The 20,979-nt window shown below is 35.2% G+C and overlaps 2 protein-coding genes across 5 annotated transcripts in view; both read right to left on the bottom strand.

Annotated features, from left to right (window-relative positions):
- LOC112044142 (fasciclin-2) overlaps positions 1-20,979 on the bottom strand; it is a 172,675-nt gene that overhangs the window by 4,889 nt on the left and 146,807 nt on the right. For 3 of the 4 annotated variants that reach the window (XM_052886195.1, XM_052886196.1, XM_052886197.1), the window contains exons 2-13: positions 8,441-8,603; positions 5,233-5,393; positions 4,910-5,034; positions 4,679-4,819; positions 4,451-4,585; positions 4,006-4,313; positions 3,807-3,928; positions 3,519-3,669; positions 3,133-3,325; positions 2,683-2,957; positions 2,377-2,524; positions 1,991-2,183 (exon numbers count right to left, since the gene is read on the bottom strand). In XM_052886195.1, coding sequence (XP_052742155.1) covers positions 1,991-2,183; positions 2,377-2,524; positions 2,683-2,957; positions 3,133-3,325; positions 3,519-3,669; positions 3,807-3,928; positions 4,006-4,313; positions 4,451-4,585; positions 4,679-4,819; positions 4,910-5,034; positions 5,233-5,393; positions 8,441-8,603 — 2,115 coding nt within the window. Of the gene's footprint in view, positions 1-426; positions 1,132-1,990; positions 2,184-2,376; positions 2,525-2,682; positions 2,958-3,132; positions 3,326-3,518; positions 3,670-3,806; positions 3,929-4,005; positions 4,314-4,450; positions 4,586-4,678; positions 4,820-4,909; positions 5,035-5,232; positions 5,394-8,440; positions 8,604-20,979 lie in introns of those variants that run through there. The other variant, XM_052886198.1, reaches the window with a different exon arrangement.
- Positions 5,781-7,336, bottom strand: LOC112052261 (uncharacterized). The gene is made up of 2 exons (XM_052886199.1): positions 6,038-7,336; positions 5,781-5,914 (listed from the first exon to the last, which is right to left on the bottom strand). The coding sequence occupies exons 1-2, from the start codon at positions 7,294-7,296 to the stop codon at positions 5,908-5,910; spliced, it is 1,266 nt and encodes a 421-aa protein (XP_052742159.1). The 5' UTR covers positions 7,297-7,336; the 3' UTR covers positions 5,781-5,907.

Raw genomic sequence — 20,979 nt, 5'->3', positions numbered from 1 at the left:
TCATTCCAAGGGAGGTATAGCAGCGTTAAACTAGATATATAACATTATTAATACAAAATATATTTACCCATAATTTTGATCAGGGCGACACAAACACACTTGTCAAAAAACATTCATACGGGGTTAATGCATTTCTTGGTATGCATCTTGACAGCTTTCTTTAATGGGATAGTGCTACACAATGGGATTCAATTAACAAGTTCTATCGTAACTTTGGGACTAATCATTGTTTTAACTAGGTAGGTTAGGGATTATATGAATGAAGTTGTACATTAAGTTAATTCAGCACTTGGCATGACTATAAATCTTAAATACAATTCATATTATAAAAACGGTAAAATATCAATCATGAATTTAGTATTTAGTGAATAATGCAAAAATAAAATATGGTAAAACTTCATTCAAATTGACAAAAAAAACTATGAATCAGAAACGCTTTCGATTTTTATTTATATTTATTTTTTCACATTGGTCAGTTTCGTTCCGATTTCATCACAATTCCAACTTGACACTTAGATCTTTTCTACCTAACTACACTTATATCTATTCACTTAATAGCTCAGCAATATTACAATATCAATCATCCTTTTATCATTACTTTCATGTGGACGATTTTCTCTCGTTACATTATTTTTATTTAGAAAGATCTTACTAGAATAAAATAGTCATCAAAAATTCGTACACAAATTTCTTAATCTACATTGAGAAGTTTATTTATTATATTCGGAAACATGGTTTCCTTTGACATCATGGCAGTGTTAATGTGTTTGCCAATTAACTAACTACTATGTATTAAAATTTTAACATCATAAAGTCTTTAATGAGTACTACACTAACAAGAATAATATTTCGCAATTTAATTTCCAAAACAATATATTTTTTTTAATAATGCTTGATAACATTTATGAAGACTTAATCTGCTGAGATGATTTACGTTTATTTATTTATACAGCAACAAATTTTATCACTCCTAAATAACAGTCATCTTTGGACTTATTTAGTTTAATAAATTGTATAATAATAATTCTAACACGATATTTTATTTAAGAATATATATAATAAGCATTGCAACTAAGATGTCCGTACTAGTGTGAGTCCATCGGAAAATGCTTGGACTTCCACTTGGATTACCTAAAAATATATTTGATAGCATAAATAATAATATAAATATAGTAAATACAAATTTGATGAACGATATTTGTTAGGTATCTACAATGACAAATTAAAAGTAATTAAATGTACAAAAGCAATAAAACTTACCATTAAAAGTAAAACAAGTCGAACTAAAATAATTATGAAATCATTTAAAATCTATTATGAATACCGATCGGTAATCGAAGTTAAACTGAAACGCATTACATAAAATACATGCACTAAGAAGATTTTAGACACACTTTTTTACTAATTATTTTACGTTTGCCAGTCTTTAATAGAAACTGCAACATCAACATTTCATCTATTACTAAGTAATTAACTTAAAAATAAATGTAAAACATAAGAAATCAAAGGAACCTATAGTTGATGTTACAACCTCAACATTCTCTTTTCGTCACATTTTCTAGTGACTCTCATTATTCATTAGGCCAAAGTATAATTGCACAACTGTGACATTTCAATGCAAAGCTTAAAGCTCAATCGTAATCATTAAATCAATACAAAATAAATTTAAAACTGATAATACAATCACAATAACTGGTTAGTAATTATATCTTATCTTTAAAATAATAATAATATTGTACTTCTTTTTAAAAATAATAATAAAATGTAAGAAATGGCTAAAGAAACGTCTATAATAAGCACTAATGTAAAAGTGAGCACTGACCACGAGTGTTTATGATTCACAAAATCATATTAACCAGATAGGATGAAAACAAAACAGTAACAGAAGACATGGTGAAGTATGCAGCGGAAACATGGGGATCGGGTGCAGTATAAACGTCGTAGAAACCAGCTCGTATTGGTATTTGGTTATGTTCTTGATTGTACTCACCAAGAGCAGTTTGGACATAGAGTTGTGCGGGTTGGGAGAAACCAAGAGCGTTGTGAGCACGGACGTGCATTCGGTATCGAGTATCTGGTCGTAGTCCTCGAATTTCGTAACTGATCGCTTCGAAAGATTTCAGTTCCTCCGTCACGCAATCAGATGGAGCAGAGACTTGCCATTTTCCATTTACTTTCAAAACCTGTTAAAAACGTTTTTACATTTAACAAAAAATATATAAAAGCGAAATAGTCATTTCGTTATATATACTCATATATTATAATTTCTCGTATAATAACGAAGAAGTATAAAATCTACTTTAACTATATATTTTAACTTTTATATTTTGTGAAAAGTTACTTATTATTCCAAATATTACTAATTTTTTTACTTACGGGACAATAGCTAACGTCGTACATATCAATTGGTTCGCCATTATCTGCAGGTATTTTCCATTGCAATTCGTATCTGTCAGCATATTTCCCATGTATAAGAGATTCTGAACTAAGGGATTCTCTCCATTTTGGTTGTTCAGGCGGTGACCTTTAAAAGAAAAAAATGCGATAAAGTGTTGGTAGAGAAAAAAAAATAATAAAAAAAAATATATACATACGGTCGAATTGAGAAACCTACTTTTTTTGAAGTCGGTTAATAATATGCAATTGGTAGTTAAAAGTTGTTTATGGAACGAAGTTTTTTACCTTCTAGGCATAATAACTGTAACCGGAGCGCCCCAACTGCCAACCCCGACTCTATTAATAGCTGCGAATCTAAAGTCATATGTGAACATCGGCCTCAAATTCTCAACAATATAAAGGGAATTGGCAGACCACGTTCGATTCATAGCGAGATTCCAATCAAAATTTCCGTTTTCCTTAAATTGAACTGTATACGCCTCTATTGGAGGACCCATATCTTCAGGCGGGCCCACTATATTGAATGAAACAGACGTTGCCGTAATAGTATCTTGTCTCGCCTGAAATAAACAGAGCACAAATAGTAAGTTCAACAATCTTCATTGAGAGTAATAATAATGAACCTGTTCCAAATTAGTCTAGTAGCTGTGTAAACACACCTGTGCAAAATCATGAGCCAGAATGGCTGAGTAGATTAAATTAATTACATTTTGATAGTTATGTCAAATATCTTACTTGAACCACAGCTCCTGGAGGGAAGGCTTGTCTCATTTGGATAATGTGCTCCGCTTCACCGAGGGCGTTCGTAGCGATACATTTGTATGTACCATACAGACTTGCATCAATAGGTGTTATTGTCACATAACTTATGGGACCTGAGCCGTATATTCTGACGTGTGGAGTTTCAACCAAATCGTAATCATGGAACCTGACGCAATACAAATAAATTAACAAAATAGTAATATAAAATTTAAAAGAGAAAGAATCAACACTCTGGTTTTCCTTAAATATTAAATTAATGCGAGAATAATTATATTGTAAAGCTTAAATATATTGCCCAATTACATCAAATAATTTTTTGTTTGGCGAGCTTTGATTTTAACCAGTACAAATTCACTCACTTCCATTTAATGGTAGCATTAGGAATACTTTCAGCAATACAACTGATATTGACAGGCTGTGCATTCCAACTCCATACTGGAACGTTGTTCATATGTTCGAAAGATGGTCTGAATTGTACAGTGAGATGACCATTTTTTCTTGCTTCTCCACCTGAAGGTTTAAAGTTATTACTTTTTGTACAGAGAGATTCTAAATAAAATAATTAATAGTTTTTATGCACTCATTACAAAATGGAAAAATTATTTCAATTATAATTTTGAAGCTACTGTTTAAAATTTTAAAACTACCTTCATTTTCAGCAACACATTCATATAATCCGTCATCTGTTCTATTCAATCGTGAAACTGTTATGACTGCACTTGATTCCATTTGATCACCTGTTTGACGACTAGTCGTCTCTATGTTAATTCTGTAAATTAATATTGTTTTTGAAATGTAAAATAACAAATTTAAATGAAATTGAACAAAAATAAAAGTTAAATTTACCGTCCATCATCGTTGGGGCCATTCAAGAATCGATCGGCATTGCTTAATTTTCTGAAACTGATTCTAGGTACTGGGCGTCCAGTTGCTTTGCACTCCAATCTTCCCTCCGTATTTTCAGCTGCAGTGGTATTGAATAGCTCGAATATTCTCGGCCGAACCAAAACTTCGACTTCTATTTCAGTTTCGTTGTGACCAGCTTGGTTCACAGCGCTGCAGATATATTTGCCGTAATCTCCAGCTTCAACTCTATCGAAAGTTAGAAGCCCTTTGATTTCATCAACTCCAAAGCGTGCCGTAGTACCTAAGTTCTGAAAGATAAGAAGAAAATGATATAATTCAGTTGTTTTAAGTATCAATTAAATCAGGTTTAAGTCTTCAGTGTATTTTGCTAAAAATTATTTATTTTCTTTTCTGTTATAATCAACTATACATGTTTTGCTCGTACCTCCCGTGTAGAAGCTTTAATCCATGAATACGTCGGTGGAGGTTTCCCTCTAGCTTTGCATGTGATGGATGCAGATTCGCCTTCTTTTATTTCTACTTTCGTTTCACGTTCTTCCATTTCTGGAGCCGTGTAAACCTAAAAATATCATAATAATAGGTTATTATTCTACCAAATAATTTAATTGGGTATAATTTTGGTGGATCGTATTTACTTATTTTGTGAAATTACCTCAAGTTTAATATTTCGTTCCGCTAACTCTCCAGTTTGTATAACTACAGCACGACATGTGTAAGTAGCATCATCACTTTCTTGAACATTTATTATCAATAATCCATTAGCGTGAATAACATATCTACCACCAGACACAATCTGTACGAAAAATAAAAATTAAATAGTTTAAATATCATCTAAATATTAATTTAGTTTGTCATTAAACTATAATTTTACAATTAAACTCACACTAGTTCCTTCTTTAAACCAATCCACAGATGGTGCAGGTTCGGCTTTTACTTCACACATTATTTTGTAATTTTTCCCTTTTGTCGCATACTGGTTTTCATTCGCGTTTGTCCACGTAATGGCAACTAAAATCATATTAACTGTTAAACAAACTGTGCTATGGTAACGTCAAATTTGATTTAATACTAAAGCATTGAATACATAGTTTACAGCCTGCTAGTAGTATATCACATATCTGACAGCGTAGTATCGCTTACATTCAGGCTCCGTTAACTACATAGTCGATGCTTTAGGTACATCGACAATATATGTAAAACCAATACCGAAAGTTTCCAAAACCACACTGGCACTGAGGGGCATGTTTGTGTAGGTCGCTTCGCACGTGTAATTGCCTGCCATTGCAGTGGTGATCGACGATATGTAGAGGTACTGGAGTTGTTTAGCAGGCATTGGTTCCGTGTAGATCTCAGGTCTGGTGCCGGCTCTGGTAATTAGAAATAAATATCACAATTTTGTAAAAATTTCGCCACCATAAGTATCAACAACAACACAACAACAGGTAACAAAAATTTTAAAGAACATCTATAGTACGATTATTAATTCTAGTAAGTAAAATTATAAGTGAAACTGCCTGTGAAAAGTCATTTTACTAGTAAAATAGCATTTCAGTGACAGTTGCTCTTGTCATTTTTCTGACTGGAATTATCCTAGGTAATTCATTAACCCTCCGACTATAAATTTGGTAGCCTTCGTTTCTGACTGGACATTTTTGTCGGACATCTCATTACGTCTTGTGTAACAAATCCTATTGTTGTTCTAGGCTTAGCTGATGAAGAAATACCTCAAATTTAAAATAAACAAACAGAAAAAATTTTTTTTTAGAATTTAAACTATCGTGAGTGTTATTCATATTAATTGATTATGAAACACGGCTAAAACTCACGTGATATTACGTCGGAGTATGCCCGACTAGTTTCGAACCCATACGGGGCCCTTAGTCATGAGCTGGTTCTTGCATCGCGGCACGATCCAAACTGCGAAGCGGCTGCGCGACGCGCTGCTGCACGCATTGCGCGCGCGGAGAGGGGTTGAGTGGTGGGGAGTGAAGGTTCCGTTACACTCTCCGACGGTTCATTAATGTCATCTTCATTAGACTCGTCTTCTTGTAAGCAAACCGAACTAATGCTATCTTGTTCCAAGTTTGTTGTATGTGACAATGAAAGAAATAGCGGTTTCCACGCTGTGGGCAGCAACCATCCATGATCCCGATTAAAATTCGGGTGACGACTAATTTCTATCGCTTCACGTATCTTACGAGGTACTAGAAACTTTTCCCTTGACAATACAGAAGCCTTATCAAAACGGATATAATGAGTCGTCCCCGAAGCTAGAACATGCTCGGCTATTGCTGAACCGTCCGTGTCCACATTCTTCATGCTCCGTATGTGTTCTTTTACCCTTGTGGAGATGTTACGGCGAGTCTCACCGATGTATGATCTACCACAGTCACACGGAATCTTGTACACCCCGGGCACGTTCAGCGGATCCCTATCCTTAGGCGATCGCAGTATACTCTTCACCAGTGCAGGTGGACGAAACCGCGTCACTATGTCAAATCTCCGTTGGAGGTAGTGGCTGATTTTGTCCGTCACGCCCTTCACATATGTTAAGTACACTGGTGACCGGTTCACACAGTACGGTTTCCGCCTAGTTGTTGTTTGTGCCCATCTGGAACTCTGACGCCAACTATAGCCATTGTTCTCCAGCGCCTGTCTCACCACTCTTAGTTCGCACTCAATATAGGGTGGGTCACAAAGACTTAGGGCTCGATTTATGAGGCTTCTTGGTACCGACGATATCTGCGACGGATGGTGGTGCGAACTCGCATGGAGATATCTGTTGGTGTGAGTCGGTTTTCGGTACACCGTTGTATGTAATTCACCACCAGACCCCCGGATCACCATCACGTCTAAAAATGGCAGACCGCCCTCTTTTTCTTCCTCTTTCGTAAAATGAACCTTCTCATGTAGACTGTTGAGACACTGGAATATTATGGCCAAATCATCCCTGTTTACAATGGCAAACACATCATCCACATAACGCAGCCAAAAACGCGGTCTATACGTCATTTTATCGACCAACTCGCGTTCCACCCACTCCATAAATATATTGGCCACTACAGGTGCAATCGGCGAACCCATGGCAACACCGTCTATTTGGCTATAATAGTCACCTCGCCACATAAAATAACCACTTTTAAGACAAAACTCACTCAAATCCAAGTAAGCCGATGGTAGTTTTGAATCCGTTATGAAACCCTTAATTAATGAAATTACTTCTTCCACAGGAACATTCGTAAACAAGGACTCCACATCAAAACTCACCATAATCTCTGAGTCACTAATAATTTCATTTTTAATTATATGAACGAAGTGTCCCCACCACTCAACCCCTCTCCGCGCGCGCAATGCGTGCAGCAGCGCGTCGCGCAGCCGCTTCGCAGTTTGGATCGTGCCGCGATGCAAGAACCAGCTCATGACTAAGGGCCCCGTATGGGTTCGAAACTAGTCGGGCATACTCCGACGTAATATCACGTGAGTTTTAGCCGTGTTTCATAATCAATTAATACAGAAAAAAATTGTAAACAGTGTATTTTTTTTTTGTATTCTGTTACTCTTCACTTATAAACTTTCATTTTATATAACAATAAAAACCGCGATAAAAACTGCAGCGTAGGACAAACAGCGGAAGCGACTTTGTTTATATTAATTATATTTAACATTAAAATGCTTGCATAGATCAAATTACAAATTTCAAGCGGGTGGTAATTAAAATCCCTACTACACAGTAATTATGAAATACGAAAAACAAAATTCAGCTTATCTACGAGGGTTTGTATAGTATGCGCATTATCATCTGAGTCGTCCGGTCATAAAAGTCAAAAAAGATAGGAATGTGCAGCGCGCCTACCTGCGCACCCTAATTATCGATAAACGGCTACCTGCGCACGTGCTAATGATGAGTCAATAATGATTTGGACGATTCTGATTGGTCGGTTTCTAATGTAATTGCATTGCGTATTTTTTTTGCTATAAATGTGTTTACTGCAATTAAATAAATACATTCATGTGTTACTCGTTGCGCACTATGGATACTAATATATAATAAATTTGGCAGAAGACGAAGATTCTGATGATGAAGACTCAGATGAAGATTAATTTTATTTAGTTAATAATTATATAATATGAAATATGTATTATATTAAATCAAATATTGTTAATTTTTTTAATTTTGTGAACAAGATACGATAATAAACTTTACTTATCGATAATATGTCTTTCATTGTTACACCCTTCACTAGACGGCTCCATAAGACCCATAAGTGCAAGCGAGATAGATATAGAGAAATGATTTATGGCCCTAAGACTCAGTTGTTAATGCTATTAGTATAATAGAAAGTTGCCGCTTGCAAAGGATAAATTTAATACACCCCAAGTTAGCAATAAACAAAAAAGTTGAACGAGTACTAACGCAGCTTCGTTTATAATGAGTCCTTTGGGGTCTCGCCACTGCGGTTGCGAGACTAGAGCGGTGTCGGGCGCCTCGGCCTGGCAAGTCAGCACCACAGACTTGCCCACCGCCACAGTCTGTTGCTTCGGCATTGGGAATATTCGCAGCGTTTGAGATGAGCATCCTGGAAGACAAAAATATGGGTTAGTATTTAAAAAACGTTACAGTCCATTATGTTATTGGACATAGTGATAGCCCAGTGGATATGACCTCTGCCTCCGAATCCGGAGGGTGTAGGTTCAAATCCGGTCCGAGGCATGCACCTCCAACTTTTCAGTTGTGTGCATTTTAAGAAATTAAATATCACGTGTCTCAAACGGTGAAGGAAAAAATCGTGAGGAAACCTGCGTAGGTACCAGAGAATTTTCTCAATTCTCTGCGTGTGTAAAGTCTACCAATCCGCATTGGGCCATCGTGGTGGACTAAGGCCTAACCCCTCTCATTCTTAGAGGAGACTCGAGCTCAGCAGTGAGCCCATATTCGGCTCACTGCTGAGCTCGAGTCTCCTCTCGAATGTTATTGGTTATATAAGGTAGATAACGAATGTTATTGGAACATGGCACCCCTTTTTTAACCGACTGCAAGAACGGTTATGTTTTTCGCGCGTATTCTATTGAATAGAATGATTTTCGTGTCTACATTTTTAATAGGTTCCGACTGTTTTCTAATTGCTTTCTACACTTCTGGACTGAGCTTGTTTTTTTTCTTTTCAGTTTTAGTATAATTTATGCAGTCAGGTTTTTTATTTGTTTAATTAATTTATTTATTTATTCTTTACAAGTTAGTGCTTGACTACAATCTCACCTGTGATGATGCAGTCAAAGATGGAAACAGGGTAACTTGTTAGGAGGAAGATGAAATTCACACCCCTTTCGGTTCTTCACGACATCGTACCGGAACGCTAAATTGCTTGGCGGTACGCCTTTGTCGGTAGGGTGGTAACTAGCCACGGCCGAAGCCTCCCAGCAGTCATGCCTGGATCAATTTATAAAACCTCAATCAGCCCAGCCGGGGTCGAGCCCAAGACCTCCGTCATGTAAATCCACCACTGCGCCACAGAGGCCGTCAAAAATATTTTATTGAGAGAAAAACTTGTGCTAGAAGCTAGATAGCCCAGATAAATAAATTATAAGTATTTATTTTAATCTACTTGTAATTTAATATACATGGGTGTTTTTTATCACCAGCTTTACCTATAGTAATAATATAACATATATTTTAAACATTGTCAAAATTATATAGGAAATTCCGTCAAAATATGTAATTAAAAAAACAATTCGTCATACCTATATAACTTGAATTTCCTCAAAATATTTTAATTGTTTATATAAAAACAAGTAGTTACCAAGAGCTTGGTTACTTAAGTAGGGTGAATAAAATAAATTGGCCATTACCTTAGCGAAATTCTAGTAAAATATTTGATTCCTTTAGCACAAAGTGAGACTCCGGAGGGCAGAACTCTTTAATTAAGTTAACCGCAATTTATTCACAGGCACGTGACGAAGTTACTTATTTTGTTCGGAAGATATATTTGAGTTTTGTTAATGTAAAACTTTGTATTACCTACTGTTTGATGCTAGTGAATATAATAGATTATAGGCACTAGCATCAAACATATATCTATCCCTATATCTATCTATATCTCCTCTATGATGGATATCTCGATACAGGTATCGCTACATATTATAAATCCTACTAATATTATAAATGCGAAAGTTTGTATGGATGTTTGAATGTTCGTTGGACGTTTGTTACTACTTTAACGCCGCTACTACTGAAGCGATTTGGCAGAAATTTAAAATGGAAATAGATTTTACGCTGGATTTAATACATACTTTTACCCCGAAAAAATCCATGGTTTCCCGAGATTTGCGAAAACTAATGAATTTGATGATATGAATGTTTATTACTCTTTCACGCCTCGACTACTGAACCGAATTAGCTGAAATTTGGTATTGAGATATATTATACCATGGATTAAAACAAAGGCTACTTTTTATCTTGGAAAAACTTCTACTGATCCATCGGTTTATATCTAGCGGAACAATTTATACAAAAACAAAGTCGAGTTAGCTTAAAACAAAACAGCTGAATGGATGGTGTAAATTGAAACAAAGATAGTTTATATGGAAATGGAACTGAATGATGTTTGACGAATGTAAACAACATTGGATTCTGAACTTTCGATTTAGTTCAAAATTTAGTATCCAGCAACAGATATGAATACCGCAACCACTGTTATTTATTAACATTTTTAATGCAGTAACCGCTATCCGCAATTTGCTCCGATGCAAGTCATAATATTAAAGTCCTATATAACAAATTGTATAGGTATTATCAATACTCACATAATGTTAAAGAGGTAATGTCTGCTGAACTAAACCGATTTAGGAAATTACTTTACAAAGAGAGTCACATCATTAATATATGTCAGTGTCATAGGCTATATTTTATCCCTGTGGGAACGGTACGTCGACCCAAGATGGTATATTTCTACATCGATAATAATAATATATAATTTCTTTATATATGTTTGTCTTTCATCGTGGCTGTCCACTGCAGGACATAGGCCTTTTGTAGGGACTTCCAAACATCACGATCCTTAGCCGCCTGCATCCAGCGAATCCCTGCGACTCGCTTTCTGCGCTTCGCTCGCTTTGTCTATATGCGAGTTACTTTTATATACGAGTAATTTCATAGTGATAGTAGAGACTCTCTACTATCACTATGAAATTACTGGGCTATCACGGCTCTCTACTAGAGAGCCGTGATAGCCCAGGGATATGCACCTCCAACTTTTCGGTTATGTGCATTTTAAGAAATTAAATAGCACGTGTCCTAAACGTGCGTGCGTGCACTGCGTGTGTGAAGACTGCCAATCCGCATTTGGCCAGAGTGGTGGACTATTGGCCTAACCCCTCTCATTCTGAGAGGAGACTTGAGCTCAGCAGTGAGTCGAATATGGGTTGTTGATGATAATGATGATGATGATGACATTCATAGTCACCCAATAGATTATCTCTAGAACTTGAACCCTTGAACTTAAAATCAAAGTCACGTCATTGAATTCCATAGAACACGACCCGAATGTCCTAGCGGAAATGAGAACGTAATACTGTGTATATACGATTGTTGTGCTGCATCAAAAATATATAATAACAAAATTTTACAATGACAGTCATGTCCGCTTTCATCCACAAGACAATGTGATATATTAGTATGGGACATGTATGGGGGGTGAATTTTCCTGATACAATACACGCATGTCATACAACTCAAACATAATCTTGTACGCTGCCGCAAAAACTGAAAATACGGCAAAATAGTCTTTATTTACATGAAGATAAAAGTTGTATGTAATTCAATGTTGTATACTGTACCGTTTCATTCTATGAACGCAACGGGCACATGGAATTTTTTACAACTTTTTAGGTATGCAGCCTGCGTATGGGGACCCTCCTTATCCCGGAGTTTTTCCCAACAAACTGCGCTCGTTGCATTTTATACGAAACGTCTGCTTGATGGAGGAGTATACACAATTCGTGATTTCCACAAAAGTAAAGCATTTCAGTAAGAGAATAACAAATGCCGTGTACTCCGTAATATGGGACCGGGCTTATTTCAGCTCATAACCTCTAGAGTTTCCTCTTAAAATGCAAATTTGATTCCTATTTTGTTGGTACGTTGTCTCATAAGAATCGGATGACGTACATTTGAAAATGGTTGATATCCAATTCAGAATTTATTTTTATATTTAATAACGAAATGGGTAAATACATACGAGTATTTACCCAATTTCGTTTATAACTGTACAAATACTGTATTGTTCTTTGAAGATATTGAAAGAAATGTCAATAAATAGTCAAGCTTCAGTTAATGACAGTAATAACAAACTGTTATTTACCAGTCATGTCATAGTATAAGAGAACAAACTATAAGAAAAGTCTTATAGGTAGTTATTCTATATTTATATTAAAAAAAATATCATGAATGTGTTTTTTTATGTTGATACCTCACCGTGAAAACCTACAACAAGCTGTCAGTAAAATTGTATTCATTTTGAGCTTTTCAAAGAATTATAATAAAATATTCCCCATTAAAAAAATAAGATAAAAGAATAAAGAAATCAATAAACTTAATTACCTAAAGACATAAATTTCATTATCATCATCACTAAAAACCTATTATTCGGCTCACTGCTGAGCAGTGTCAAATCCTTCTCTCCTTTCAAAATGAGGTGTTCGCCATAGTACACCACGCACACAAAGAGAATTAAGAAAATTCTCAAAAGCATATTTCATCATCATTATCATCATATCAGCCGATGGATATCCACTGCAGGACATAGGCCTTTTGTAAGGACTTTCAAACATCACGATACTGAGCCGCCTGCAGCCAGCGAATCTCTGCGACTCGCTTGATGTCGTCAGTCCACCTGGTGGGGGGTGTACCAACACTGCACTTTGTAGTACGGGGTCGCCATTCCAGCACCTTGAGACCCCAACGTCCATCGGCTCTTCGAACTAAACTCGACTTTTTAAAGCATATTTAAAATTGTTTAATTTCTTACCTACGTACCAGTAATATGTTAAGTAACAGGCACGACCCTGTGATTACAGTTTTCTTTTTCTAAAGAACTCATTACAATAAAAAATTCGGTCCAACTTCATCAATGGCAACGAAGTCTATTCAAGCGCGCCGAAATTACATCAACGAGGGGAGACGGGGGACAATTTCACCAATGAGGGTAGGTAAGCCACACGCTGAGACGGAAAATTGTACAGTATTTTCAACCTTATTTGAATATCAATAAGATTTATAGATATAAGTGTCGTTTCCTAGTGTAGAATTGAAATAAGCGAGCGGTGGATTAAAGGGTTTGCGGAGAATTTGTACGCTTCATAACAGAACCGTCACCCGTCTGATCCCCACGCGGTTTTGAATTACCAATTACGTTCATTCTGGCTCCTAACAAGGCTTTTGAGTCCATTAATAACAGTGACAGTCTAGCAAATAAGCGGTTTTGTTTGCGGTTGTAATTAATTAATGAAGGATTAACCGGAGTCTGTATCAAGTTTCTTAGATTGTTTGTAATGTTATATTATAAATATTGTAATTACATTATACAGCTTCGAAATCAAATATCGCGCATATAATTTTAACTTTTAATAAAATTGGCTTAATTTAAACTTTTCTTATTTTAATTACCTTCAAACATAGAGTATATGTTATTCTATATTATGGTATTGTCATTTGATGTAAAAGATCGCGTTGTTTATTATTATTTTTTATCGAACCTCATCTTACATAATAATTAAACTAAAATGCAAAGGCTTATACGAGAAGGATTAGGAAAGGTAGATAAAACCTTACATACAAAAACAAATGTTAATTGTAAATAATAAAGTAAGTGGAAAATAAAATATATGAAAACCTTTACACAATCGGTCACGAGTAATACAAAAATAAAAAATTGAATAAAATAAACCTACAAGCTAAAACAAAGTTCAGATCTATTTGTTGGAAAAGCAATACCTTCCAATAAAAAGTATTTCGAACTTCAAAACAATCAGTAACAAACATCAATTCTCGTTTTGTGTAAAAGCAAAAGTTATTTCACCTACGTACTCGTAAATTTTGAATAGTCTGCTGAATATTCCTCGAAATTGAACATAAATAGTGAAAGGACATTTTGAGTTCCATCCCCTAATTTCAGCGTAGCCTTTTGAACAGTTCAACTATCTGTTTACTTAGTTTTAAATTTCTGACAGGAATTTCTCTTTATATTTTAGAATTTAACAGTGAAATTAACTGAAACAGTTTATAAATAATATATACACTCGTACATATAAAAACGCAATTTATATACCTAATAACATCACTAAAAAACAAGTGGTCATACTTGGTGGATAACTCTCGTTTTGGATAAAATGATTATGTACTTTAAAAGCTATATGTCACAAAATTAAATTCAATAAAAAAATTAAAACTTAAAAGATGTTAATTAATTTCTTTAAAATCTCTTTAAAATTTTGTACATCTTTCTTTTATTTCTTAATTAAATTATATAAATCATACTCTCTAAGGGGAATTTCAGTTCAATTTCCTTTGATCAATAGATATATAATTTCTCCTTTGTAAATTCATCAAATACATTGAAACGAAAGTATTCCATCCTTTATTAACAAACCCGTAACAAAATACCCCATTGGAGTGAGAGCAAAAGTTATTTCAAAGCAAACCTACGTAAATTCCAATAGACCGTTGAGCAGTTTCTCCAAATTGAACATAAATAGTAAAAGGTTTCTGTGAGAGTGAAACTCGTATTTTTGACAGAGCCCTTTTCAATTCGCCTTCAACTCAACAAGAATGAGTCAACGGTAATGATCAAATGAACCGTAACGGTACGGAACGGTCTACCTGAGACCTCACGTCCCAGTGGAAATTAGTCATACGACCTGTGGCGCAAGGGTCAATGCGATTGATGATTGTTTATCGGAATGTGTTTTACCTCGTTTTAGAATGCAATATCTGGGTGAATCGAGAAAATCGATATTTAATTAAAAAAAAACGCTTTTCTTGAGAATGAAATGCCATATCGTACGTCAAATATATAAATAGTTGGTTTTTTTAAATACCTATTTTACTTTTTGTCGCAATTCCAAGACACATATCCAAAAATTGTACCTATAATAAACTAAATATATTCTAAACAGTAAAATTCTTAATTCATTTTGTAATTTTGTATAAAGTTACATAAAGTTTAAAGCGATAAAAATATGCTTTGTTTGAGTTTTTATTTAATATCATTATAAAACACCAATGCCAAACTCTTGTAGTGCTTTCATTTGTTCTGGTAATGTTTTTAAATTACCCACATACATTTTTACAAAAACACAAACATTGAAAAAATTTGTTCAGACAGTTGCGTTAACAGATATCCCTAATCAGATTTCCGTCGTAGGAAATTCATTTTAGCAAAGTGAACGTGCTTTTTTAATTTTATCAAAATACACTTAGCGGTAGTATATTTACGTAGGGTAGATAGGCATTGTGATTAATTACTCCAGCATTATTTCCCAATTAAGCCCACCTTCCCCTAACTTGCCGTCGCCCGAGGGAGCGCCGACAACACGGGTCTGTGCCTTTGGAGATGAAAACAAGAAAATCTGTTGTATTAACGCTTAACTTGGATTAGGGCACAAAGGTGGAAAGCACGTAATCCTTCGAGAATGAATACGCTCGTGTTAAGTCTAATCTTCCTTTGTCTTAAGATTTATTTGCTTGTCAAACACTACTGTAATGTGAACATGGCACATCCATCCCTATTATACCCTTTTCAAGAACTGTGTTACGTAACTTATGGTGATATGACATCCATGGATTATTTAAATTATTAATTATATCTTTTTTCAAAGTTTTTCCACTCATCTTTATTGCAATTAATCTTTGCGAGAAAACTTTCCCATCCTGTTGAGATACAACTTTCTTGAGTTGTTGTTTACACTAAGGGGAAGGTTTCTTAATTAGAACCTTTTTACAGGTAGGGTGCGAGTCATATAAATATAACAATATAACGCAAAAGTATTCTTTTTTGAGTATATTAATAAACATACTAGTTTTAGCCAATAGTAACTATACAAACTTCAATCTTTAGTAAGATACGAAAGGGCATACGTTTCTTGTCCATAAAAACAGGTGTTTAAGTATTTCGTATCACCATTACAGTCGCTATTAGGGGTAATGAAAACCGTTTCAGTCGTAACAATAAATTTTCTTCTTTACACTTTAGCCGAACGAGCAACCGAACCTCCCCTGCGCCTTCATTATCAGTTAAAGAGGGTCCTACGTGAAAAAAAAACATTAAAAGCCCTATCTGAAAACTCGCTGAGTACGGGGGTGTAACGAAGTGGAATCTTAAAACAATAGCAATACAAGGGGTCAGGCCTTTTCATCGCATCCTACTTAAACTGGAGATCACTCAATATATGCTGAATTCGGAGAATTTTTACGACGACCATTTTAGACCGCTTTATTGCATTTGAAATTTATACCGACCCGTGGGTGCCATAAATTTTTGTTGAATTTCCCGGAAAACAATTCTCTGTGTTCTCTTATTAAAACCACATGTAAATGTTACTTGCTGAAATAGGGTAGGGGTAAATTCCACTTGAAGAAATCGAGGCTTGTTTCGACTAAATTCAGGGAATACGGATAACGTCGTAGCCTTTGTATTCTGGGCGCTGTAGACATAATCTACGTTTGGCACTAATTAGTTTTTGTTTGCCAATCGACGACCCTTTAAAATCCAGAATAGGTAGCGAATTGATCTAATTTCACCCCTGTCTACCCCGGCAGGCCATTAATTACTTGATAGCACCCGGGCTATGCCCCCGTAAGCTTAGTCCTCCGTTTATAGTCCGCAAACAAAACCGACATGATTACAGCCGCGTTTATTTATTACTTTTCCTTAACTAACATTGTCGGGAGTTTTCCGAAGTTGTTTATGGATATGAGCGATCTAAACGACATTTCAAAATATGTTTTCTTATTAGGGAAAAAAATACATTTACTTATGAGCTAGATACTAGTCGCTAGTCGTTGACAGCTGTCAATCATTAGAGGAACACGTATTTTAACGGCCAGATAAAAATTTAAATTATTTAATTATGAATAAGTGTGAGAAATGTGGTAAAAATATTACAAAACGAAATCCGGGTCTGGAATGTGCAAAATGTGAAAAAATAGTGCATGGTAATACCGTCTGCTCCGGCCTAACGAACAAGCAACTTGCCGCCGTCCGTGCGGCTGACAATCTGGAATGGACGTGTACTGAATGCCATAACACATCGATAAGACGCAGCTCCTTTATTATTCCGGAAGAGGACGATGAGGAGGCATCACCTTCACATCGCCATCGCATCGACGGATCCCAGGACGTATGTATCAATGTGAAGCAGCTTCTGAACGATATGTCGAAAGAAATGGAAAAGGCAATCCAGAAAGAGATGAAAGAATGCATGCGCAGCTTGCAATATCATAGTGAGAAAATGGACGAGATGATTGAAAGTATGGAGTTTTGTAAGCAGTCGATTCAAGACCTCAAGCGAAAAAACTGCGAATTAACGAATAAAAATACAAATCTTGAAACTAGGGTTATAGCATTAGAACAGCGTCTTCAAGAAACCGAACAACAAAAACTAGGTGACCAAATTGAAATTCTGAACCTACATGACTGTGAAGAAAAAGACACAAAAGGGGTTGTAGATAGCATTGCAAAAAAACTTTGTTTACCGTACGAAGATATCATTAATGTTAACTTCAAGCTCCCTCGGGCACGTAAGGACCGTGGAAAGATGCCTGGATCAATACTACTTAAAATGAAAAGCGAAAATATACAGCAAAAATGGATTGCCACATCAAAAACAATCAAGGTTACCGTGAAAGATGTTATCTCGAACGCGAACGAAAAATCTGCTCAAGAAACGGTGTTCTTACGTGAAGCGCTGACGCCTTACAACAAAAACCTACTGTGGAACGCTAAAAATCAATTGAAAGACACATACAAATTCATATGGTGTAAAAAAGGGATTATTCGCGCACGTAAAGATATAAATTGTGAACCTATTATAATTCGTTCCTTAGACGAAATCAATAAACTAGCTTAAACCAATAGTTTACTACAAATACCTACTTTAACAATTCGTAATACGGTTAATTTCCTACTAACTTATTATGGAAACAATCAAAGACGACGTAACGGAATTTCTGAGTTGTAGTAATATTCATAATTTTGTAAATTTGATACCTAATAATAATAATATTAAACTGTTGTGTATACATATAAATATAAGGTCTATGATAAAAAACTTCTCTGCTTTGGAACAAAGTATTATACAATGTCCCAAACCTGTGGATGTAATTGTGATAACAGAGGCTAATATTTCCGATTCTATAAGCTGCATGTTTAATTTAAATGGGTTTCAAATGTACACAGATCTGCGTAAAGGGCGAAAAGGTGGGGGAATTATAATATACATTAACAAAAAACACAAATTTACGGTAACTAAAACGATGACGCAAAACTTTGAATGCATCTGGGGTGAAATAATTACCCCTGAACTGTATACTGCAAATCTGTGCACAATTTACCGCCCACCTAGCTATAGCAAACACTTATTTATACACGAACTCGAACAACTCATACGAAACACCGCACACACACGAGATTTATATTTATTAGGTGACGTGAATATTGACCTAAGATCAATTAACCCTGTAAAGCATAAGTATAACAGCATGTTGTACGGCCTAGGGCTAGTAAGCGGGATTACGAACTATACGCGAATTGAAGTGCGCAATAATCGCATAAGTAAATCATGTATAGATCACATATACGCGAAGTCCCGCTCACTAAACCTATACACCGCGGCGCTCGACATTGTACTGGCCGACCATCGGATGACCGCCTTAGCGTGCGTCGGCGCGTCGACTATACAGGCTGGTTCAAAATCTAAATTTAAAATTAATAATAAAAGATTACAATGTTATTTAAATGACATCGATTGGTCACCAGTGGATCATATGTCATGCCCAGACGACATTTACATGTACATAAAAAACAATATGAACCTTTGCTATGATAAATCAAAAACAAAAATAAAGATGAATAAAAATCCCAACCGTCGCCTTAATTATTGGATTAATAAGAGAGTCCTTAAAGCATGTGAGTTTAGAGATGAACTGTTTAAAAAATGGAAAAACGACTTAAATAATATGATGTTAAAATTACAGCTTAACCGTGCTCGAAATTTCGCAAATAAAGTGATAACAAAAGCTAAAAATGAGTACTCCAGGAATGAAATACTTAAGCACAAAAATGATATTAGGAAGCTCTGGGATATACTGAATGAATTAACAGGTAGAATTAAAAAGTCACTAGATGAAACTATTTTAAAGGCTTTTGATAAAAATACTAACTCGACGAGAAGTATTGCTAATAACTTCGCTGAATCCTTTAATAACAGTGTAAAAAATAGCATGCTTTCTTGTACAAAACCACTACTAAATAAAAGCGATTATAAAAACTCCCTAAACGTTTCATGTAGATTCAAAATCGCTTCTGCGACTGAAATCTCAAAAATAGTTGCTAAGTTAGGGAACAATAAATCAGCGGGATCTGATAATATACGTCCAATAGATATAAAAATGCTATCCGACAAGATTACATCTATAATAGCAAAGCTTGTAAACACATCGGTCGCTACTTCTAAATATCCCAAAGATCTTAAAACGGGTATAGTTCGACCGATTCATAAAAAAGGTAACACAAGCGATTATAATAATTACCGACCTATTACAATATTACCCACAATTGATAAAATTGTTGAGAAGTACATTTGTCAGCAATTACACGCATTTTATAAAGATCACAACGTATTATCTGATAAGCAATATGGTTTTCAGCAGAAAAAGAGCACATCGCAACTACTATCAGCATTTACAGATTCTGTCAATAAGCATTTAAATAACAAAAAACATGTCTTGGTTGTATATATAGACTACAGTAAAGCATTTGATATGCTTCGACACAACGTCCTACTTGAAAAACTACAAGATAATGGAATAAGGGGCCCACTTCTGCAATGGTGTCAAAATTACATGACTGACAGGTTGTATAGAGTGAAAATTGAAGAAACGTTAAGTAAAGATGTGACTGTAACACAGGGAACAGCACAAGGTTCGGTTATTGGCCCTTTGCATTTTTTAACGTATGTAAATGATCTTGCAAATAAAATTAAAACGTGCGAAATGTTTCAATTTGCTGATGATACTTGCTTAGTGTCCGCTCATCACGACATCCACGAAGCTATGTTCCAGCTTCAATCAGATTTTGATTCACTATTAAAATGGTCGCATAACGTTGGCCTAGTTATTAATGTTGATAAAACTAAAATGATGTACATTAGTTCGAGTCATAACAGATACAATGGTATTACAAAGCTTATAGCACATAGCCATCAATGTATGCATAAAAACGAGCAACATTTTACAAAACGGACATCTAATATTTGTAGTTGTGCTTCCGTTGAGACGGTCTCCAGTCAACGATACCTAGGATTAATTATCGATGATCGTCTTCAATGGAAAGAACACATTAATTATGTGTGCGATAAGCTTCGTGCTCTCCTGGCTAAACTATCATTGATCAATAACAAAGTTCCATTTTCCACCTTACTAATGATGTACAAAGCACTAGGTGAATCAATAATATCATATGGATTGAGTAGTTATGGTCTTACGTATAAAAGTAATATTAATCAAATATATCAACTTCAACTACGCCTTTTAAAAACCATTGTACCTAGAAAAATAAAACAACAATATAGAAATGATTATCATGTCTTATTTAATTACTGTAAATTAATGCCAATAGACGTAAAAACAAAATATTCCATAATAACAGAGCAGTACCTTCAAATAAAACCTAAACTGAAGGA

Source organism: Bicyclus anynana, chromosome 16 (genome assembly GCF_947172395.1).
Source record: "Bicyclus anynana chromosome 16, ilBicAnyn1.1, whole genome shotgun sequence".
Classification (NCBI taxonomy): domain Eukaryota; kingdom Metazoa; phylum Arthropoda; class Insecta; order Lepidoptera; family Nymphalidae; genus Bicyclus; species Bicyclus anynana.
Note: the sequence above shows the minus strand (reverse complement) of the source record. Positions and strands in the feature narration are given on the sequence as shown.

Excerpts from the sequence above, each read along its gene's own strand:
- LOC112052261 (XM_052886199.1), bottom strand. The coding sequence starts at position 7,296 with ATGGTGAGTTTTGATGTGGAGTCCTTGTTTACGAATGTTCCTGTGGAA.